At 39.2% G+C, this 24,629-nt stretch overlaps 1 protein-coding gene across 1 annotated transcript; it reads left to right on the top strand.

Annotated features, from left to right (window-relative positions):
* Window positions 1-245: 245 nt before the first annotated feature.
* On the top strand, window positions 246-24,354 carry pla2g4ab (phospholipase A2, group IVAb (cytosolic, calcium-dependent)). The gene is made up of 19 exons (XM_020656834.3): window positions 246-615; window positions 1,954-2,069; window positions 4,375-4,456; window positions 4,781-4,929; window positions 5,303-5,416; window positions 6,757-6,794; window positions 7,316-7,460; window positions 9,761-9,897; window positions 10,325-10,547; window positions 10,783-10,897; window positions 13,332-13,469; window positions 13,560-13,649; window positions 15,037-15,102; window positions 15,888-16,018; window positions 16,754-16,865; window positions 18,654-18,838; window positions 19,203-19,392; window positions 20,481-20,638; window positions 21,786-24,354. The coding sequence occupies exons 2-19, from the start codon at window positions 2,052-2,054 to the stop codon at window positions 21,942-21,944; spliced, it is 2,250 nt and encodes a 749-aa protein (XP_020512490.1). The 5' UTR covers window positions 246-615; window positions 1,954-2,051; the 3' UTR covers window positions 21,945-24,354.
* The last annotated feature ends 275 nt before the right edge of the window (window positions 24,355-24,629 follow it).

The following is a 24,629-nucleotide window of genomic DNA, read 5'->3' as shown; positions in this document are numbered from 1 at the left end:
TTTGAATGTAATTAGGGATGAAATATATATTTGAGAAATTCAACTTGTGTGAATCCCAACTAAGAAACCCATTTTAACCTTTTGCTCACAAAAACGGCCAGACTTCCACATTATAGGAGTATTTGACTAATATTCATAATCTTCAGCGTCACCCCTGTGTCATCTCTGTAGACGCATTTCACAAATGTTGTTTATCGTGCCAACAAAGTCTTTCCGCGCCCTCGTGCGGACGCCGCTGCGCACTGGTGCGCAGTTGGAGAGCTGGAGAGCTACCGTCAGCCTCGGTTCAATCCGCTGAGTCAATATCTGACTCTTGCTCGGAGTTTCCGTCACTTACGTCTCCCTTTTCTATTCGTTCACCTTTCCTTGTAAACGAACGGCGATTTTTTTTTTTTCTTAGACAAAGTTCGTGGCTGTTTCTTGACTTTTTCTTCAAGTTAAGGTCGGCCAACGCCAGCTGTGAGCCTTCCACAGACTGCCGGGTGTGCGTATCGTACATCTGCCGAGAAGAGGCACCTCCTCCAGCCTTAAGTCCGTCTGTGATGGAACGAAACTGTCGATCACCATGACACGTTTTTCAGGATTTGTCAGTTGATAGCGCTCTCTCCGGTTATGGTATGTTTTCATTACTCTTTTTCCTTTTTCTTTTGCAAAAGAATTGAACAAGTATTCAGGGAGGAAGGCCTGCTCGTGTTCGTGCAGGGTTCCGCGAGCTGTTCACTTTTTGCAATCTGAGAGGATAAGGAAACTGAGGACGCGCTAACAGACGTAGCACTTAACCAATTCAGTACACCGTAAACTCTAAATGCTGCAGAAAGTTAGCGACCAGAGTGTTTGTATTCTAGAAGGATTATTTTATCTCCTGTTATAATATAATATAATGTTCTATGTTTGCATCGTTACATTTTTTATTTTTTTTAAATCAAGAAAAACATGTTTTATAGTGGCCCAATAACAAGTTTGAATGAAGCTTATAATCCAGACAAGTGTAATGAATATCCCACGTATTCCCTTTTGGACTATGCCAAGTGATATAAAGATGAATGTGAAAAGTAAAGAGATTTTTCCTTTTGCCTAAGATGTGAAGAAGCTGCATGAGCCATAGAGCTGACTCCATGCTTTTGAAAGATAGAACTACTGCCGCTGCTTTGCATTGTGGCTGCTTGCTGTGTCCCTTTGTGTCCTCATATGAAAATGAAGAGTTGTTAAGTCTTTGAGTTATGTTGGCACACACGCAGGACTCAGCAGCCTGCCCTGCATGCTCCCATTGTACGCTGCAGAACCAGGGCAGATTGAACTGGCAACTTTGAAAAGTTGGACCAGTGATCCAAACTACGTGACTGTTGCTGTGAACACACAGACTCTCTACGTGCTCTTGGTCCCCTCAGTAATGATACGCTTTGGTGAACAGCTGAGAAAAGGCTCACTGACCTTGATATGCTATCAGCAGCGAACACATACACTGGCTCACACAGACAAACTCTTCATGCAAATTCCTTATCAACACACAGAAGAAGTCTAAATGTGTCCAAACGAGAATCACCATCTCCTCTGCAAATGCACATACCATACATCAAAATGTACTGTATGTCTGACACACATAACCTTTAACTAGACATATCTTCTTGTATCTTTTCTCTCTCACCCCCTCTACATTTGCAAGTGATCAGATAACAATCTCACACGTAAATAGTCACTAGTGACCAAGTTTCACATGAGTTTTGTGGCTTAGCATACTTCCCCTTGCCCCATGTGAAGGTGCAAAAGGCTTCAATTTCTTCTAAAGAAATTAGACTGAAAGATTACATGCTAAATGTAACCAATAGATCCTCATCGGAAGATTTGCACATCATCCATTTGATAAAGGGTTTTTAATATAAGTATTATCTGTGTTCTATAGCCATTTTGTCTGCATTTGCACTGATAATAAAATGTGTTTGTTTCAACTTTCAGATGCCAAATGCTGCAGATCGTCACTGAGATTTTCGCCTGAGTAAAAGTTGAAATCTCAACAATAGCCTTCTTGAGCATAACTCATCCGACCTCACACGATGGCTTCCAATATAATTGTGAGTATATGACATGGGTGTTGTTTCCTGTTTGTCCTTTCAAGACTAACAAGGTTTAAAAGCACAAAAGACTCCATGTTTAAGTCATAAGGCAAATCATTCCATTGCATGCCTTCTTGCTTATTGGCTTTTAAAATAAACTTTTTTTGCTTCTTATTGCACATTAGCAAAAAAAAAATGAACGCAACAAACATCTCAACAGCAAGCCACCTTCACAATAACACTGTCTTTACAGACTGGAGTCAATGTGGGTTCTCTTAAGCAGCACAGATAAGCAATAGATATTCAGTGTGATAGCAGCATTCTTAGCCCTGTATCACAGTTTTGCATTTCGCAAAGTGTGTAAAAGAATTTGTGAAGGCGAAACTTCTCACACAACAGTCAGTCTTTTAAGGGACCTTGTTTCCCTCATACAAGTCCACACCTTAAAATTGCGGGTGAAGTTAACAGATTAACAGATTTCCGCATAAAAAAAGGCTTTATCACTCTCTCTAGGATTACACTCAAAGAAAACAGCACTGCAAAAGAAGGCAAAACAACTTCTGTTCTAAATCCAACATGTGGATTAAGTGATGGGTGTCGAGCGAGAGGGAACATTTTAGATTTATGACCGTCTAACCTGTCTGTATTTTGACTGCACATTCTTAAACATTGGAAAAATGAATCCATAAGCACAAACTTTGAGCAGATGTATCTTATGATAGGTTACGCTACTAACAAGTACATGATGTATTTTCATTGTGTGAATCAGGTACAAAAAACATCTTGCTTATCAGTTCCTACTGGTAGCTAAATGCAGTCACTGAAGAAACAATGAGGCAGAAATGAAATATTCCTCACAGTATTTTTGTAAAGATTACTTATCAGACACAGTTATAGGAAACAAACACCAGAGTCTGTGTGGAATGCTGTTTCATAGTAAGCCATACAGTTTTCAGTGTATTTTCAGTGTAAATAAAGGTTGGGTATATTTGTGCTTGGTGCCATGAGTGGCAAGGACAAGTTCATATTTTTCAGCTTGAGAAGATATTCACATTATGCTGTCTTGCAGAAGCCTATCAGCATTGAGCCACTCCTGATATTGCATCAGGAATAGTGGATTAAAAAAGTTGATGTGAACAAAAACAAGCTGTTTAAAGGGGCTATATGTAACTTTCAAAAATACTGCGTTTGCAAGCGATACTGCATGGCTGTTAGGCGAACTGCACCAGTAACCTGTTGCTCGCTCTCCCTCGCGTGCTCGTCATACGTGCTCGTACGTACACAAACGAGCATCATCATCGGCCGTGAAACACTGGATATTTACCGGCATAATGTTTAGAGGAGGTAAGTGGTCATACACATGTGAAAGTCTGTGAAGGAGTCTGTGTGTCTGTATTCATTCTCCATCCTACAAACGACAGTCTCGGCAGGCACTGGCTGAGAACGGGAGTGTGTGGTGAGTTTTTTCCGCCCTTTGAGAGCTCCTAGGGCGGATAGAAGTGTGTGGAAGGCGGCCTCTGGCTGTGCAGGTGAAGACCGGGAGTGTGTGATGAGTTTGTACTGTTGATCTCTGTAAGCGGAGCGGAGTGAGGAGGACGTTGAGAACGTGCATAAAGTGTCACTTCCTGGAGCTTTTGCGGAAAATATGACCCGGGGAAACTTTTTATCCAAGCAACACAGATAAACAGTGAACATCTACTTTTTCACATCAGTTAACCATGCGCTTATTAATGGGCGATAAAAAACTATTTATACATGTAAAAAGTTACATATAGCCCCTTTAAAAGTAGTTTTCATGGTGTATCATAAATAATTGAAGTACAAAATTGTATTTGAGATGTCCTCATGTTTTGTAGTCCATTTGTAGTCCTTACCAATATTAAGTGTTGTCTACTAAAGTAGCTGCTTCCTCGCTACCCTTAGTTTCCTTCTTCACGTGCTGTATTTCTGTTGTTATTGTTCCTGTTGTTGTAAACGAGTACCAATTATTAAAACTTATACCAAACCCCATGACCGTGACACTGCACATTTGAAAAATAACTGATGTGTGCTTTGGAGTTCAAATGCAAAGAGGTAATTCTTCACAGTAAAAAAAAAAAAAGAAGCTAAATAGGAAGTGAACTAGCATTAACCTGTTAAAAAATCTAGATGCTCTGCTCGATAGACATTGAGTGAACCTTCTTATATCACATATTACAATCAATTTGCTCTTGCATAATAGGGTATGCGCAAACTAAACCGTGTCTATCTGTCACCCTTGTTATCATAGTGGTTTGGGTGACTTTCCCATGTAAGGCTGAACTACATGAATGTTGTTTTGCAGGTGGAACAGCAGTTTTCTCACAAATTTACAGTGACTGTGGTTCGGGCTGAGAGTGTCACCAAAGGCGCGCTTGGTGATCTCTGTGAGTTCAACTACCTTTTCTTTTTGGATTTTCTTCTTCTCATGTCGTTCTAGCACATTTTACTACAAGATGTTCCAAACATGCTGCATGTTGCTACATGTCGGTGCTTCTGTTAGTTTCACTGGAAATGTTTCTATGTTGAAAAAACGCTGTCAAACTCATTTTAGATTGGGATCAAATTCCACAAAAATACGTTTTGTTTGGTGTTTTGGCCAGACTAAAATCTTTTTTATGCTGTGAAGGGAGATTATTTTTCTGTGTGTATCCCTGTCTTGCCATTTAGAGACAATTTTGTGCGTGTGTTTTCTGTGTATATACCCACAGTGGACACTCCAGATCCATACGTGGAACTGTTCATCCCAACTGCCCCAGAGAGCAGAAAGAGGACCAAGCACATAGACAACAACATCAATCCAAAATGGAACGAGACATTTCATTTCATCTTAGACCCAAACCAGCAAAATGTCCTAGAAGTAAGATCTGCATTTTTATTGTCTCTAGCAATATAGCTAGCTTAGGAAGACAACCAGGGAATTAATGGAGTTTAGTCTGGCAAAAATGAGATAGATAGCATCATCACAGGATCAAAACTTTTAACACTAAAGTAGTCTATGGTCATCTAAGAAAAAACAGCTTCACAAGATTTTTTTCTCTTTAGTTTAATTTGAACTCATGTTGCCAAAATTTTCATTCAGCCTCTTGCAAATCTTTGCTTGGAGTTGTTATCGCTCAACATGACAATTTTTTCTTTTTGCATCTGAGCTGAACGTAACATTCAAATGTTGCTAAGAAAGTTAATGTGTTGCTCTTAAAATGTTTTTAACGGCTTATGTTTATTTCCTTTAGTTAACATTAATGGACGCTAATTATGTGATGGATGAGACACTTGGGACAGCGTCTTATGACATCACCAAGCACGGTATAGGCCGGAAAAAGACGGAAGCTTTCCTCATTGGCAAAGTAAGACATTTAACCTGAAGAGACTGTTTAGCTGTTTCATCGTTGTGGATCAGTGTCTAAATATTTAAGGGACTAAATGACTAATGAGCACGAAAAGGTTCTTAATGTTTCTAGGAGATTAAGACGGGATGCATTGTCTGTATTTTAATCTTTCGGCGCAAATGAGCCTTATAAACATAGAGCTACTCAAATATGCCTGATCAAAAAAAAAAGGCTTGAGTGTTGCTTAGATTTTATTACAGTATTATGGAAAGGATGGTTAAAGAGGTTAACCATTTTTGTCAAAGTAAGATACTTTTCTTTTGACAAGAAACAGCTTTAGCACGGCTACCCTGAAAGCCACAAGACAGTAAGTGTATTTGTGTGTGACTTCGGTGTTTAAAATAGTTAGTTTGCTTCAGAAGCTTTATGATAGTAGTGTCGATAATAATGGTAGAATATTTACTGCCTGTGTAGGGAACCAAAGTGACAACAACAAGGCTTTTAGTTGTTAATTTCAAAGTATTAAGTGGTTAATTTAATTTCAGTGAAAAGAGTTGCACTTGCTTAAAAAGCTATTTTGCAAATAGTTGTCAATTATATTCTTTTCCTTTTCAAAGCATACGATTTGTTTGTTACACTTGTTTGTAACCATTCCCAGTATCACCTTATATTGAAGCACAGTGATACGATTTTAATAGTGGGGTAATACTGTGATATTAAAGTGTTAATACATATAACATGTAATTACAAAAGTAATAACTAGGTGATGGCTTGATAACAATAAATAACAATCAGCAATTAAACATTTTAAATGGTGGTTATAAATGACATAAATATGTTTTAATGCTTCAAAGATGATTAATAAAGTAGCAACCAATGATTTGCTAATGCTTAACTAATGTTTAATAGTGTGTAGGTATTATAACGTGTTACTGTTTAATCTCATATTACCATGAAAATAAATAGAAACAGGTTGTTTTGCATTCTTAAGCACTGATTCATGGTCTTTACACAGAATTTATCAGAAGTGTTTTCCAGGTAAGAAGTACAGTATTTCCTTGATACTAAAAAGAATGTTTAAACAAGAGTCAGAGTTCGGTGTTACCAAAGTATCACTGTGTATTACCAAATAGTTTAATTTCTTCAAATTCCCTATTATTACCCTAAGTTCAATTTTACCCAGATATTCACAATGTTATTATGAAGCCTTACCTAGTGAATCATTTGGTTATTACCTTTTTATTAACACTATTACCCCACTAAACGACTGTGCTGTAATATAAGGTGATACCCAATTACCAATCCAATTCAACTGCTTCTTCAGTGGACAATAACCAAGCATTCATTGTGTTTCACAGGCAACTAAAGTATACTTAGAGATGTCCTTGGAGATTTGGTACGTATTCCATGTTCCAGTTGTATTGTTTTAATGCTGTAGTTATTTTGGGCACTGTGATTACTTAATGGCCCTCACATGAAGAGGCATTATTGCTAGAAATATGATTGACAGCGTTTTTATAAATCAGTGACGGGTTCAGAAATTCACAAGAATGTAAGAATACAAAGGAATTTCCCTGCAGCGACAGAGAAACTAAAATTAGAAGTTAACCAACATGACTCAGTAACAACTGGATACCTGTGAAGCTAGTAATGGGTTAACATGCATCTCAATTCCTGTAGTATCACTGTACAGGCGTTCGTGGGAGGGTTTGGAAAGCCATACATTTTTCAGGGTTTAGTAATTCTGAGATGATGAGTAGAAAAGGGCGAGAGACCACCCAGAGGCAGATTTCCCCTTACCTAAAGACAAGTTTCAACATCATCAGTAGTATTCTGAAGAACTTTTAAATCATCAGTAATTATTTTTCATACCGCCATCCGATGTTCATTCTCACCTTACTTCCATTATTTCTGCAGCACCAACCTGGACCTGCGGTTCAGCCTGGCCCTGTGTGACAAAGAGAAGCAGTTCAGACAGACCCGCAGAGAAAGAGTGATGCTGGGCATCAAGAAGCTGCTAGACATGGAGAAGCCTCGTTTCCTCCCCTGCTCTCCAGAGGAGGTAGGGACAAAGCAAAAAATATATTTTTTAAATGTAACATAAAAATAACTATTTTCAGACATTAGTCTCAATCAGTGAGGCTAAAACTTAGTGTTTAAGCGCTCATTACACCATCTGTGAAAACTTCAGTGCTTAATGCTGTGCTACAGAGCTAGTTTAGTAGATCAATACCACTTCCATTTCTTTACATCATAAGCCGTTTTCACATATGCGCTCTGGATAATATTTAGATATTTACAGGAGGACTTCTCCGGAGATTCTCCCGACCTAGTCGTTCACATATGCTCCTCACAGCGAGGGACCGTAGCTACAGAGTCTGCTACACGACGCCATAATGCGAATATTTGCCTTTATATCAATGCTATGTGTAGTCCAATGGCAACATGACAACATCCACAAAAGAGTGGAGAACAACATACTGACGAACAGAAAACACAATGCAGCAGTTTAATTACGTGCACGGAGATCGTAGTGGTCGTGTGCAGACACTTTAGGCAGTTACTGTACATGAACGTCATTCTCTTTCCATTGGCTCAAATTGAAATCTCCAGAGTCTATGCTGCCGCGTTTAGACATCAGCTCACTCAGATTTTCTGCGGAAAAAATACTAGAGGTCTGGCCGGAGAAACGCCGGGTAAAGTCTGTGCGAAAAATACGGCTGTTTGCGTTCACACCTAAATCCCTTCCAGGTAGCCAAATCTCCAGAGTTTTTCAGGAGATTTCTGTATGTGTGAAAAGGGTTATATATATATATATAAAGTTACTGCAGCAGCTTATAACTAAACAGTCCAGCTACCACAAAGGCTGGAGTCAGGGTAAAACAGATAGACTAGCTTTGTCTGAAGGTAACACAGTTCAGCTCACACTTCATAAAACTCACAAATAAACATGTTAAATGTTGTTGTTGTTTTTTAAATCCTGCACAGACAATTAAAAGTGTTTTGAGTATAAAGCAACAGCAATATTTGCAGAAAATAGCCTAGCAAAAAAAAAACTTACAGAAGCAAATTTACATCACCAGCACTTCTACAGCTGAATTATTTGGGTAATGTTTGTTGCACATGGGTGGAAACTGTTGATATTTACTAATGAGATATGTTCCCGAAGACAGAGTTAGGCTAGCCTTTTCACCATGTTCCTAACTTCAAGCTAGCTATGCTAACAATTTCCCGGGTGTAGCCTACCTTAGAATCCATGAAGTTATATCTTCTCTCTTGCTCTCAGCGAAAAAAACAAAGTAATGCATTTCCCAAACTATTCCTCAAATAGTAGAGTCAAGATGTTGAAGTAAAACCAACCTAAGTTCCTAAGTATATCTTGGGCAATTTTGTTTTAGCATAGCAGCTAACAGAAGCTGTCAGTGCACTACTCACTCTTTTGCCTCTAGCATGCTGCAACATCGCTCACCTGTAAGCTAAGTTTACATTTGCTGAAACTGCTAGAAATTCTGGAACATTTCAAAACCTTCCACCCAAGCATCTATCTTTGGGTTTGGGGATTTTATTACTGCAGGCACTGGGAGCTATAATATTATTGCTCTCCACTCTTTACTGGGCTAAACTTGGTGTTAAGGTGTGTTGTGGTGTTCATAGCCCAGTTAGTGTTATTTTATACATCAAAATTCCCTCTCTAGCATTAACAAGTGAAGATAGCAAAGATGAGAGGAAAATCATGCAAATCTTTGTGGTCTGTAATTTAACCAGAATTGCAGCTGGCTTGCTGACTTGCTAAACTTGAACCTGTGATGTACTTTTCTCACACGTTATGTTCTCGGCTTAAACTAACACTTCAACCTTTCTCACAATGGAAAGGAAACCATACCACCCCCCCCCCCCTCCTCTCCGAGCTGAGGGAGCAGAAATTAATCTTCTCACTTGTGGGGTTTTGGGTTTGTCGTCCTCGGGCCTGGCTGTAATCTTCAGCCAGGCCTGCTCATGTCTTCAGCATGTACAGGAAGCTCCAGAGGAATGAGATAACCAGCTGCTGCCTTCCACTATTCTTCAACATCCCTCTGCTCCCAACTCAGCTCAACTCTTCTATCTATCTATCAGAATACTTTCAACTGCCCATGAGATACACACAGGCTGCACGGAGGAAGCAGTGTTGCGCAATGAGAATTATGAAATAGTTGAAAATTGTTTAAAAGACATTACGCACTTTGCATTGGCACAATCACTGTACAGAGTCTCAAAGGAGAAGTTACTTACTTTATGATCCTTTAAGCTGTGTAGTAGGCCTATTAGATGACGCAATTAAGCATGCCTTTGTTATCTGTCTTTTTCTGTTCGTGTTCATTACAGGTACCAGTGATCGCCATTGCAGGCTCGGGAGGAGGTTTCCGTGCCATGGTAGGCTTCTCAGGTGTGATGAAAGCATTGTTTGAGTCCGGGGTACTGGATTGTGCCACATATATCGCAGGACTCTCTGGGTCAACATGGTCAGTCTCCCCTTTCTTTTACACCTTTTATTTCCCTTCCTCTTTAACTCCCTAGTACACCTTTTCTATTTGCATCTCTCTCTTTTTTGTTACTGCTATTTGTTTGTGTTATCTTTCTTTTTGACTGACTCACATTTTGCCTCCTCCCCTCTATGGGAAACCTTCCTGCCTTCCTTTGCTGAAACTTTCACCAAGTGAGCCTCTCTGCTTTATTTGGATCTCCATCTTCATGTTTGTCAAATGACCTTCCAGATTTAAATTCCTTACAAGTACAGTACCTCCTGAGTAAACCCTGCTAAGAGCAGAAGGATATTTACTTAGCACTTATTGACTGTTCATACAAATTTATTGACTGATCAAACATTTAACATAGCACTGATATTGTTGCATAACAAGTTATTTTTTAACATTTTTCTTTCCCCTGCAGGTACATGGCCTCTCTCTACTCCCACCCAGACTTTCCCAATAAGGGCCCAAAAGATATCAATGAGGAACTGAAGAACAGAGTTAGCGGCAACCCACTAAGGCTGTTGCTGCCTCAACACATAACCAACTACATCCAGGCCCTCTGGACCAAAAAGGCCACAGGACAGCCTGTAACCTTTACAGATATCTTCGGTATGCTCATAGGAGAGACACTTATTCCTGCGGTAAGAAACAACTAACATCTGTTTGCATCTGTTTGCCCCCCTTTTGCAGTCAACACTCTAACTCTTTTCTTGAGTTAATGTTTTTTTATATCCTTTCTTTACTTTCATGAACCAACATCCTTCCCCAGCCTTATTTAGACTTTTTATTTTGCACTACATTTATTCCCCCTTTTTTTTTCACATTACTTCTACATTAGCATTTTAGTATTTCAAAGAATTTGTTCTCTCCTTACAGAGGATGGGCATCAAGCTGAGCAGCATACAGGAGAAAATTAACCAGGCCCAGAGTCCTCTTCCTCTCTTCACATGCCTGCACGTCAAGCCAGATGTTTCTGAGCTTATGTTTGCAGGTAAATAAGTGTCTCTTGGAGGGATCTGCACGTGCATTCATTTTAATTGTAAGGGTTGTCATCTTGGTCATCAACAGAAATGTTTTGCATATGTTATGCTTTACTAGAGATCATCAGATGATGATGTGCATACGGACAGTAAGGTGTTATCTCACCGTATCGTATTTTGCCTCATGCAAAATCCCCCAGTGATACTTATTTCCTTATAATACTGCTCTACCACCATAAAGAGGATGTGTCATGAAGTCATGGGCTGTCAACGAGTGACCGCTCCGCAGATGGCAACAAATCAACATCAAGAAACTAAGTAGTGTGCATAAGGTCATGATAGAGTCTGGGTTAGTTCCATGTTGAGTACTACTTCCCCATACTCAATGTTACCCACACGACAGCTGTACACAACGTGTCAGTTCAACAGACCTCTGAAAGGAAAGTGCAATAGAGGAACGTCAGAAATCCCCAGTCACGTCAGACAAGTTGGAAAGTATTGATTGGCTTTCAACCAAACATCTTTTGTATTGTAGTGGGACACCGATGAGAAAATGAGTAAGCATTATTCTGTAAACAAACAAAGAAAAGACAAAACTAAAGACTTGACTCATCATGGTAACTGCCATTCCGATAAATCTTTATATCCTCATTTATTGGATGACACTGCAAACTGTACTTGTTCCTGTTGCTAACTTAAGGAAAACGTTGCAGTTCACATATAAAAATAAGATGTTGTTGAAATGTTGATGTTTTGCTGTGACTGTATTGATGTTCCTTGATTTCCCCCTTTTTCAGAGCGCTATTCAGCAACAGCGCCATAACGAAGCTCCGCCGCCGTTACGTCTTTGTACATTCATATCGATTCTTAAACTGGTGTAATATTGGTGTCCCAGTGGGTAGAAACACATTGCGTTAAGGCATTGCATCTCAGAAGCGCAAGAAAGTATGGCGTGTAAACAAACAGTGGGAGCTTCACATCCACACACAGTCAGACATGCACACACACACACACACACACACACACACACACACACACACACACACACACACACACACACACACACACACACAGTGTAGTTCTCCCCCACTGGCTTCACTGATCCTGTCTCACCCTTGTAACGCCTGTAACTGTTACCACCTCTGCTGCCGGCACGAATAACTTCATCCCCCCATTATTCCACCACGACATTCATAGTAATGGTGAAATGTCACAGGTGCGTAAATGTAGCGCCATGAACTTGCGATCAGTAGAGCTCAAGCTTAAGTTAGTGGACACGATTTTTAACTGTTTGTTTCAGATCATGAAAAAAAAAAATTTTTTGGAAACGTACGGAGACGGAAAGATAAAAGTAACAACGATACGTACGGTTTCTTATTGTTATGTAATCTGTCTATTAACATATCTCGACCATTCTCAACAAATGTTACGTCAAGACTCTTTGTACAAAAGCAGGTCTAGACTGCACTCTTTGTTATAGTATTTACAGGATCCCAACATTCATCCACCATGAGCAAAGCACTTGGCAACATTTAGTAAGTAACACTGACAAGGGGAAACTTCCTTTAAAAACAATCTCTGGCAGGGACTCCAAAACAACAGAGAGCTTGTCACGACACAGTAATAGCAGCTGTCAGAAGTTACCATGAGCATGCGTGTCTTCATATCTGGTTTTGGAAGATTTTGTGCTGTGTCACTTGACAAACATAAGGCAGAGGCCAGCGTCATTATTCATTTAGAATTACACATCGTTTTCTTGTGTTATTCCAACTATGACAGCTGAACTTTAAGAACGGAACTTCAGAAGCAAAACACCCAAGTGAAAAGTCATTTAAAGTTGAACTTCACTACTAGACAACGCCTGATCTTCAGTTTTCTTCTTGTCTCTCCTCTTTTCCAAAATTCTGTCAAATGGAAGCTTAAGTTCGGTTTAACTCTTTGCTAAAGTTACTGTAGTTTGACCACTTATATTGCTGTTGAAATAAACTTGAAACAGTTGGGGCTCATGTCATTTCACCTTTTGCTTACTCTGTTTTAGACTTAAGCCAATGTTCCTCCTGTCCTACATTTAAAGTCTTACATATGCAGCACACTTTGCATTGTTGTCACTAAATCTGGAAAAAGAGGTTTTATTTTAGAGTTCCTGAAGATAGTTTGCTACCCTAAACTTGCCTTAACTGGGTTTCATCAACCCAGTTAAGGCAGTAGCTCAGTCTGTAGGGACTTGGTTTGGGAATCGAAGGGTCGCTGGTTCAAATCTGGAAATTGGTCTGGTAGCTGGAGAGGTGCCGGATCACTTCCTGAGTACTGCAGATGTGCACATTGTATCCATACACCGAGCACACAGAGTAGCTGTATAGGTCGGTGACAGTATACCTGATCGCTAAAGGGATCATATTATCTCCACAAATGTGTTACATTTTTGGTCTGGTTTCACCCCTGCAGACTGGGTGGAGTTCAGCCCGTATGAAATCGGTATGGCGAAGTATGGCACCTTCATGACCCCGGACATGTTCGGAAGCAAGTTCTTCATGGGAACTGTTGTCAGGAAATATGAGGAAAACCCTCTACATTTTCTCATGGGTGAGACAGATGACTTTCAAACAAAACATTCTGATCATTTTATATGAGTAATCCTACAAACAGCATGTTTTTTTCCACCCACTGTGTCAGGTGTGTGGGGCAGCGCTTTCTCCATCTTGTTCAACAGAGTCCTAGGGGTCAAAGACACAGTTGGTGGCAGCACCATGGAAGAGGAGCTAGGTAACATTTCTCTCTTCCTCCTTCTGTTTGTACCATGTTTAGTTTTGCTGACAGAAATAAATGGTGATTTTTTTATTTGGCTGATGATTCAACGAAAGAAAGTTCGGAAAACTGTTCTTTGCAGGTATAATTAGATACCTTAGTTTGTTTAGAACACAGTAAAGGAACAATCTGCAGTCTAGTAAAACTCTATCCTGCTGTCATCTTTATTAGCAGATAAAGTTTCTCAGTATTATAATTATCTTCTTTTTGTGTTGAATCTATTTTAAAGGTGCACTACGGAGTTTTGGTGGTGAAATTTGAAAGTTGGAGAAGTGAAACGATTCTATGCTATGTTTGCTCTATGTCTGATCTAAATACACAAACTTTATTCAAATGAAAGAATGGGTCCCTTCAACACTGTTTGGAGCTAAAAGCTACCAGGAGAGTTAAGGTTTCACTCTTGCAGGCCCCCTACCATAACTTCTTGTATAGCATTTTATCTTCACACAGTTCCAGGGACCAAATTTTCCTCTGAGGACAGATTGTGTATAGAGTTATGAACATATAGCACAGAATCTGTACATTTCTCCAACTTTCACATTTCTCGACCAAAACTACATAGTGCACCTTTAACCAAGATTCACATGGTTGCTGAAAATAGTATTTTAGTTGATCTAACATTATTTACATCACATGTTATTGTGGATGATAGATCTTTAAATTGAGAATCTTAAATAACTTTCAACACAATGTGAAATATTCTACTTTGGCATAGGCCCTTAATACAAGTGGGTGAGGGTGTTTGTTTCCAGATAATGCCTTTGCCTTTTGTCTGTATAGATCTACTGATAAAGTAACTTTCATGGTACACCCTTACACTGAAACTGACACGGCTGTGTCTGGAAACTCATTGTCTGTCTTGCATTTGGATCTTGGTCTTGCGCCAAAATAAATTTCACACACTTAAACACATGCAGGTTTCCTCACACCTTTAAATATATCTAACCTTGAATTACCTCAAGAGCATTGACATTGAGTGTATTTGAATGATGTTACCACAACAGTGGGAAGGTATCAGCTTCCTGTGGATTCTTAGGGCAGCTCATCAGATGTTTGTTTTTGGTTGAATGCATTTGTTTGGGGTGACCTTTGAGCACTCAGACACACTCTGACAATGCATTGATTGTACTTAAGTGCTAAGAGCCTCTCCACCCACTTTAAGAATGCATGACTATCAGGTGTATTGCATTCAATAACTTATTTTTATAGAGATTAACAATAGACAGTGAATTTGATAATGTCACATAACTGAGACAAGATGAAATGTTTATTTTGGACTAAATGAGATTAACAAGCCGAATGTGTAGTTGGAACCTGATGAATGAAGCTGTCTTTTGTATTACAGAGCAGATAAAACCTCAGCACATCGTGGGAGAAGACAGTATGGACAATGACGATGAGCCGCGTAAAGGTGAGCTGGGAAAGTGATTCATACGAGAAGCTTGCAGTAAGTGACACCTTTCTCTGCTGTGTCACGTTATTTGTCGTGGTGCAATAGAGATGTGTGACTTAGAATGTTTGCAGGAAACACTTTGACACATTACAGGGTTATGGGAAAGGTTAACGCCTTTACACATTTTTCGGTAATGTCGTAATTTTTAATTGTATACGTGACACAGCTACATCAGGACAGCCACAGTGGTTAGTGTCAGGGAAAAGTGCTGAAATATCAAGCTTTTACTTTTATCTCTTTTCTCTGTGGACACACAACTGTGTCTTATAATTTGTAATGTTTGTATGTTTAATCCCATTTAAAATTAATTTTAAAAAGAAAGAAAGAGATAGACTAAGTGAAAGAGAGGGGAAGGAGGAGTGAGAAACAGACTTGGCCTGAATAAACTTTCCTTGAAGATGGAATCTTTTTTCTTTGCACGGAGGGCATTGTAAAAATACATCTATGCTCTTGAACTATTTTTGCACTTCACACCAATATTTCTAAAGTTCATTTTGAATCCAGTTTTTGTTCAATCTTCTCACAGCATCTTTGAAGCGCCTGAAAACGTTTTCTTTCTTTTTTTGTGGTGTAATCCAGAGCTCTATTATTTTCCTATGCATTTGTATTTAAGGCTTTAAAGTTGGGTTTAGTTGCAGTTTTGTTTTCTAGCTTTATCACAGAGAATAATTTATTTTCCCCGAGTTAATCTTTTGTCAGAGCATTTAGATCTATTTTCTTGTATTTTTTTTTATGTGGTTCAGGTGGAACAGAGAACCAGGAGGCAGAAGACGAGTACAATCGCACCGCTCAGGCCAGCTGGGTTCAACGGATGTTCACATCACTTTTCAGCGATTCATCCTTATTCAACACAAGAGAGGGCCGAGCCGGGAAGGTACCTGAAAATGTTGATTCACCAGAAACCATCAAATTTACAGTTTACTATTTATTCATTAGGATAATTCCCTTGAAATGTGCGATCTTGTTTTCAAGGGGGTATGAACAGACAACACATTTACAACCTGACATCAAAACTGAGAACATTAAGGGGTGCTGGTAGCCTAGTGGTTATCCCGCTCCATTGAAGGAGGCTATAGTCCTCCAAGAGGGCCGTCCAGGTTCAAATTCGACCTGAGGCTCCCTTCCTGCATGTCATTCCCCACTCTCTCTCCCACCCTGAATTCTGACTCCATCCACTGCCCTGTCTCTAAATAAAGGCATGAAAATCCCAAAAATAAATCTTAAAAAAAAAAACTGACATGAAATAAACAACGGGGAAAAAACACATTAAGAAATTGTTATTAAGCGCCACACTAGGTAAAGAAAACCTTACAACCCTGAGATGTTTTTAGTGGAGCAGTAATACATAAAGAAAAGAATAAAATACAATCAGATGTAACATAAGTATAAGCAAAATGGTGACAGAGTTAGAGAATTCTGTCTCAAAGTAAGATGAGAAGGATCTAATATGAAAAGGTAAAGTGTTCCAACAACCGGGAGTTTTGGTTTGAAAAGTTGCAGTTAATATTAAACACCTCATTTTTTTGTTCTGCATACTTGTTTCATGTTTCTACGTTCAGTTTCACAACAACCTGCTTCTTTTCCCTGACCCATCTCACTTTATCACCAGGTGCATAATTTCATGCTGGGTCTGAACCTGAACACCAGCATGCTGTTCTCTCCCTTCAGTGAGGTCACATCAAACGCCACTGTACCTGAAGAGGAGGTGGATGCTGTCACAGGTATAAAATATTTGACTATACATGTGAATATACAAATTTTTCCTGTTACCTACAGTTTTTATTCTCCAAATGATGTAAAAAATGTGGCAGTGTTTGGGAACAGTATACAGACACATTAGGGATGTTGAGAAAAGAAGAGATACTGGTTGCTCAATGCGGTCAAAAAAAGATGAAAGAAATGTAAAAATGTGTTGGGTGTTCTTAGAAAATGGGGGAAATGTGATACACACAATATATAGGGTGGAATCCAGGCACTCCAGGCTTTAGGGATGTTGTTTAAATTTGTATAAATTGATGAGAATTAAATTAAAGGAAATATTTAGGAAATTGCAAGATGCATTTGAACTTCATGTGCATTAGGCTGGAAATCGAGCCGCAATTCAACATGGTAATTTAGTAGAGTACAATATGTCTGAACCGAAATCATGTCATACTCTTTGCAAAACAGCAGTAAAAACTTAACCAACAATTATTTTCCAGAAGCAACATTATTTTATATCTGTTTTCTCTGTCACTTTGCTTGAATTTTGAATGTATTTATTTTAATAGGGACAATGCAATTTAACATAATTTCAATACAAAGCATGAAACTGATGTGCTGCATAAAGAGTATATAGCTATTGCTAATTTCCAACTCGTGTCCCCAGTTGGGCCTTTGTGTAAACAAACAGATTAAAATGTATAACATTCAGTTACATAAAACCCCATAACACTATATGAGGATACATTAAAATACATGTACAACAATACAAATGCTATAAACCAGTTTAAAATAAAGTTTGAAGATATTAATTAAAAGTGGGTACAGCTCTGGCTTGCTTTGAGCCAGCATTTCGCCTGTTTTGATTTTAAGAGAGATTTTAAGTCCGAGATTAATTTTATTTCAGGTGGTAATGTGTTCCAGAGTTTGCAGCCTTTGATGGAGAAGGCTGATTGACCAAACGTAGATCTACGATGTTGTATGCTACAGTTTCCATTCACAGTGCTTCTTGTTACCCTGTTTCCATCCTGTCTTTGAAAATATCTGGAGAGAGGTTCAGGGGCCAGATTGTTGATACATTTAAAAACAAGTTTGAGGAAACATAAATTCATAAAGGAAGTAGATTGCGCTAGTGAAACAAGCTGTGAACACATCGCTCGTTTAAGGTTCCTATGGTGAATCTAGTGTTTATTATTTACACCTCTAGCAGACACTGACTTGATTCCTTTGAGCTCTGGTTTGCTCTCCTCTAACTCCAAAGTGAAATCTTCAGTTCTTTAAGTGCAAAATGCTTCATTATGTTCAACAGCTAGTTGCAAACTGGGTCAGTCTGTTGTTGTTGATGTCTGCCCTTGCTAGAAACAAAGCTTGTAAGAGCAGTGAGATCCAGGGCAGTAAATTTGTGGGTTGAAGAACTGAAACAATGAGCTGAAAGGAGCCAACATGCTCCTTAAAGCTTAAAGGAAGTGCAAACTTTTGTTTTACTTCTTTCTTGTCCCATTCCTACAAATGTCTATCACATTATATCAAGTCCCTTAATCCACTATCATTATCAACATATTGCTACGTGCAGCTTTTGAAAAGGGTTTTCAAAAACATTTATTAGGAACAATTGGGTGGTACAATAACAAAGGCGCATCAGGTGTGGTTTTAAAAGTTAGCCCTGCTTCCACAGAACATCGTGTTCTTGAGTCATTGCAGTGTTTTGATTGGTCGGGTCAGTCATGTGGAACAGTATTTGGCTGCAGACGAATTAAATATCTTAATCATGTTCATGCGTCATTTCTTTTTTAATGTGCTATTCTCAGACCCAGATGAGTTTGATCGTATTTACGAGCCTCTGGATGTGAAGAGTAAAAAAATCCATATAGTGGACAGCGGCTTGACGTACAACCTCCCCTACCCTCTCATCCTGCGGCCGCAGCGCACTGTCGACCTCATTATCTCCTTCGACTTTTCTGCACGACCCAGCGACTCCAGCCCCCCGTTCAAGGTCAGAGTCTTATTGTGTTTACTTTATTTCCTGAAACGGATCTGTAGCTAATCAAAGTTCTTATTGTTGATGAAAAACTACTAAATTAACCCAAACTAGATTGTCAAAAACATCTTTGTTAAAGCTATGGTGAGGAGTTTTTACTGGTAAGAAAAAAGACTTAATATGAAATGTGACACTTCTCTATGACTAATACAAGTTTAGCAGAGCTATGATATACCACTTAGCCACAGGGGGCGCCAAAATCAACACTAACCTAATGTTGCGTTTTAAAAAAAAAATTCAAATTCAGAACTATTACAAACTTGGTGCAAATGACTTAACATGACTTCTCTTTCTTCTGATTTGTAAATGTTTGGTGCAGGAGCTCCTATTGGCTGAAAAGTGGGCCCGGATGAACAAACTTCCATTCCCAAAGATTGACCCCAAAGTCTTTGACCGCGAGGGCCTGAAGGAATGCTACGTCTTCAAGCCAAAAAAAGGAGAAAAGAACTGCCCGACTATCATCCACTTTGTCCTGGTCAACATCAACTTCAGGGATTTCAAGGCACCCGGTAAGTATGGGCACATGTAGAGCGTGACATGGCATGTGTGAGGGGGAAAATATGCCAAGGCTCCTTGTGTAATTACTTTAATAGTGTTTTACCATCATGGCACATGAGGTATCCCTTCCTCGAAATTGCACCCTGGAATTCAACCATATTCGGTCAACAGCCGACAGTTTTTTATGCTGACCCCAATAAAAAAGCAGGTCTCTGCTCACGGTGGGTTCATTTTCTAAATGGTTTGTCCGTCTCTAGCATACCTGTAGTTTTACAGATCGTGAGTGTGTGCGCGGATGTGAACCACAGTGTGTTCAGTGTTTCATCAGCAGCTCGGCTGAGTTATGATTCCTTAAGGAGCCAGGAACGGGAAGGGAACCTCTCGCTCCAGTGGGAGAGCTCTATGTGTAAACAGGCCGTATATCTTGAGACATACTAAGACACACTAACACCACATCTCTAACTCACCTCCTCCTCTGCCTCTTTACATTCAGTAGGTCATTTAGGAGGTCAACAGCCCACATATTTCTGCAGTCTGTTTATCTTTGTCACATAAGTAACTACAACATCGGAAGGAAATTAAACCATAAATGGACTTCCTGTATGAGCTATACATTCTGCTATTGGGTGTGTTGACTCTATGTCCATTTGGCATCTCTGCATTTTCAAAACGAGAAACATCTGTTACATCTGTAGCTGTGCAATTAAATTAAATGAAGGGTCAAATAAAAAAACAAAGTCCTGAAACAACTGATGATGAATCTGGTTAGAGTCGAGCAATATAATGCTCAGAACTCTCCATCCTTCATTGTAACAGAAAGACAAGGGTTTCTCATTTCAACAGTTTCATATGCTTAATGAGACAGAGGTTCATTTTAATGAAAACCTTGACAAGAAAGTAATGTCAGTCTATTAATTCAAATTTATTTTTTGTTTTTTTTAATCAAACAAAGAAGAAAAGGTTTTCCTGTTACCCGATGTTCCAGCACCAAATCGACATGTATTCTTACTTCTCTTCACTAATATTAACTCTTGTATGTTGAGGTTTTTGTGAAATATACTCTTTATTTTACTGTATTTTCTGAATAATGTACTTACAGGTGTTCCCAGAGAGACAGAGAAGGAGAAGGAGTTGGCTGATTTCGACATCTTTGATGACCCAGAGAGCCCATTCTCCACTTTTAACTTCCAGTACCCCAACGAGGCCTTCACCAGACTCCATGACCTGATGGAGTTCAACACTCTCAACAATCTGGAGGTCAGTTCTGCCTCCAACAGGAAAAAACAATATTCCTATCCAACTGTTAACCCGTAATTTCCAGTGTGTCACATTGTTAACCTACCTTAATTCGTTGTGGAAGTTTTGCATTTTTGCATCGTCATGTCACCACTGAAATATGAGTTTGTTGTGCAACATCAAAAACTTCGTATGCCTAAAGCCCATCTAAGACCGGATGGAACGAGTCTAAACAAGCTTACATTAAAGGCGTGTGCCCGTGAGAGGTCAGACTGACTTTCACTCTCTCAATCTGAGTCACTTTCCTGTTGACTAACCGTTTACACCTGATGCAACCCTTTTGATTTCACAGGAAGGTCAGCTTATCCAGATTTATATTCTTGTTAACGATCCTTTCTCAAATACCTCATGCAGCATCACTGAGGCGTGGGTACCCACATTCCGGCTTGATGTTTGGATAATTGTTATAAATACAAACAAATCTGCCTGGCAACACAGATGTTGGGTAAATTCTTTTGAATTGTTTGAACTCCACCCCAGCAATACGAGGAAAGAAAATGTGAATACTGATCTCAGCTCGTTCAAAGCTCTGTCCTTTGTCTTTTTCAGCTGACTTAGAATACTTTGATCCAGAATAAAATATACAGACATCGTTGATGACAGCTAAACTAAAATTCAAAGCATCCAGTTGCAGCTTACTGACAACATGAGACATTTGACATTTGACATTTGACAATTGACAAATGACAGCAATCAGGACATAAAGTTGAGATGAAACTCCACTTTGTGAATATATATAGTGAGGTTAACTTGAATGAAACAGGATAGGCAGGTGTGACATCAGTTGGTTTCAACATTGACTCAAACACTGACTTACTAACAGGCATGGGAAAATTGTTGTTCATTTCTCCATGTACACAGCATCTGTCTACCTGCCAAATAAACCAGAGAAACATGTTTTTGTGAAACTAGATAAAACAAATGATTGTAAGTTCTTTCCTGCGAAAAGACTGGTTGATCGGTACCTGTAATTGTCATGCTATTAACGGGTCAGATCGCTTGGCTCAAGTCTCTGTTGTTCTATTATGACATGGGTTATGAACTGAACAGGTTCAAAAGGCATTTTTAATTTCTTCTGCTCCTAAATCCCTGTATTTGTGGCCTGTAGGTGATCAAAGAAGCCATCAAGGACTGCATCGTGTCCCGGAAGGAGAATCCCTCATGCCACCGCCTTCCTTTCTCTCTCAGCGAGATCCCGAAAAAGAAGTTTGTCAACAGAGATCCTCAAGTGAAACCCTGGAGCCACCTGGGAAATGACAAACAGTAGCTCGTTTCAAGACGTTGGATAAAGATGACAGGAGGGGTTTTTGTACAATTTGTCTCCAAGTGAAGCATTTTCTTTTTGGAAAAGGCAATCCTGTTAACCTGTTATCTCTATACTTTTAATCATGTTTTGACATTTGAAAAGAACCTTGAGGTTTACTGGTTAAAGCCTTATGATTGCATTCATAAACAACACAGTAAGATTTGTTTTGATCTTGCTGCTGGGAGGACTGTTGGCATTAATTCTCCACAAACAGTGTGTGTCAGCGTTTCCTTGGCTGAAGAAAGGCTGGCTGGATTATGAAATCTAACTTTTACTAATTTCTGCAGTGTGACTGGATTTTTACAGCGAGCATCCTAAACTTTAGGAGATCACTTCAAGTCATTAATTTACTTATTGATATTGACGGGGGATGCTAAACCATGTGTTCTCTTATTTATACAGAAATGTCGCCTGATAATGTGCTCCATCACTCTACTTTTTATCACATTTCGTGTTTTTTCTATCACAGCTGCAACTTTCAGTTCATGCTACACAGAGGAAAGCTATGTTTGCATCGCTCCTGTGACTCTTTATGCAGCCGTGTGTGTGCACTGTTGTACTTGTTTGCTAGCTGAACTCTTTCTATATTTAGTGTGCTTCTACACAGCATGCAAATCAGATGATGGTGTTTGTTTTTTGTTTTTTTTCTCACTGGATGGCTCGTCTAAACATGTAATCCTCTTTGAAAACATGGAAGAGAAGCTGGTTACCGTTGGTTTTGTTTGATGGCAACTCCTAAACACGCCAAGTGCACCCCCTCTGGATACCTCAAACATCCTAATATTGCTCACCCACCTGAAGGGAGGGAGCGCTCCCTGCTCCCCTGTAGGGCGTGTCTCATATTTAAGCCTCCATTTTGGAAAAACAAAACTTGATACCATAGAAACGGCTCGTCTCTCTCCATCAGGATAAAGGTGTGTTTATTTTCCTGACCATGTTGTTTCAGCCTGCCTTTAGATACCAGAAGAATCTGTTTTTCAAAGTCCATTTCCTCATCCAACAAGCCCAAGAACTGCTCGAATGGCCCCGCACAGTGAGGTGGGGCGTTGGTCAAAGTAAGGAGAGGATGGGTGGAGCGGTGGGTGCTATCAAGAGACCCACTCACAGCTGAAAAACGGCTCTCTGCGGCACTCAGTGGAATTTTACACACTACACCTACACCTGCAGCAGTAGAGGCCTGGAATCTGACACACTACACCTATACCTGCAGGGGCCCGAAGGCTGCATATACAGAGCAGTGGAATTTTACACTGAAGCATTTATATATATATACCCCTATATGCTCAAGTGTCAGCACTGGATAATACTGAGGAGGAAAATGTGTTCTGCAGTCCTGCTGCAGAGATTCATGACGTGTCAGCTCCTGCATGTTTGTTCATTTTTTGTAGTTAAATGCTTTTTAAATGTTTTTAAAAGAAAATCTTGAGGAATATTTTGATTTGCTTATTTCACATGATTACCACTCTGATATATCTCTACTACAGTTGATGTCTTGTACAGGGCTAAATTAGCCGCTGTTTCACAAACTCTCACAACTAATGCAATCACTCGTCTACGATTTCCATCCGTCTTTCCAAACAGATAAAACGTAACTCGGTATTGTAAGATACATTTACATCTACTACAGCTGTCAATGTCAGAATCAAAAGTTTCAAATCAGGTTTAAAAAAAAAGATAACTTAGAAAAAGCTCAGAAAAAACTACAGCTCCCATGGAATTGTAGTTTATCCAAAAAACCTGAAAAGGTTAAAGAGTAACTGTTAAAGTTTGATTTAAACAACAACCGAATTATGGAATAAACAATCATGTTAGATTCCCTTTTAACATTAAACCTTGTGGGTGTTCAAGAGAGTTTCACACATCTATATTTACAACCTAGAAACAGCCAGGCTCAGCCTTTAAGCAAAGCTAACCAGATGTTGGCTGTAACCTGGTATGTTAAAGAAAGATTTATGAGAGTGGTAGATGATTTATGATAGTCTTTTCTTAAAGGTCGCTTTGATAAACCTTAACAAGCAAATTTCTAAAGCTGTTGAAATACTTCTTAAGACCAAACTGTATGAATAAACAAAGCATTGTTTCTTTTATGAAGACATCCTGTCATTTTCTCTGACCTGTAATGTTACACTTTTTTGTATTGTAGCCTTAGCATGAGTAGAAATTTTATTTTCAGTATTTCTGTGCTTCATTTTCTGACCTTTGACGATGTCAACAAGTCAGATGCTACGTGGTCATTTTTAGGCAGTAGAGATATGCAGAGATAAACCAGTGATTATAAACTAACTGTTCATATTAAAACTGGCAAAAACATGACATACATACATAATGTTTATGTGTACTGTAAGAAGATAATAATAAAAGAGAGAATTTATCTTGTGTGTAATGTTCTCTGTTAAAATATTAAACACCCTTCCTTCACCCTGCCTGAAATAACAAAGTAGCCGAGGGGGGAAAGTGTAGGGTCGCAGATCGGTTTCCTATTGATAGACTTACAGGATATGTCTGTGATGATATTTTCCTTACCGTTTGTAGATATTATTTGAAGGTTTTAAGTCGGTGTCGGACTCTAACTCTAACTAAAGCAGAGGTGTGAAATTCCTGGCAGTCTGAATGATGGCCTGAAAAAATTCACAGTGTGATACAGCT

This window comes from Labrus bergylta, chromosome 6 (assembly GCF_963930695.1).
Source record: "Labrus bergylta chromosome 6, fLabBer1.1, whole genome shotgun sequence".
Taxonomy (NCBI): Eukaryota; Metazoa; Chordata; class Actinopteri; order Labriformes; family Labridae; genus Labrus; species Labrus bergylta.
This window is presented reverse-complemented; position numbering and strand designations above follow the sequence as displayed.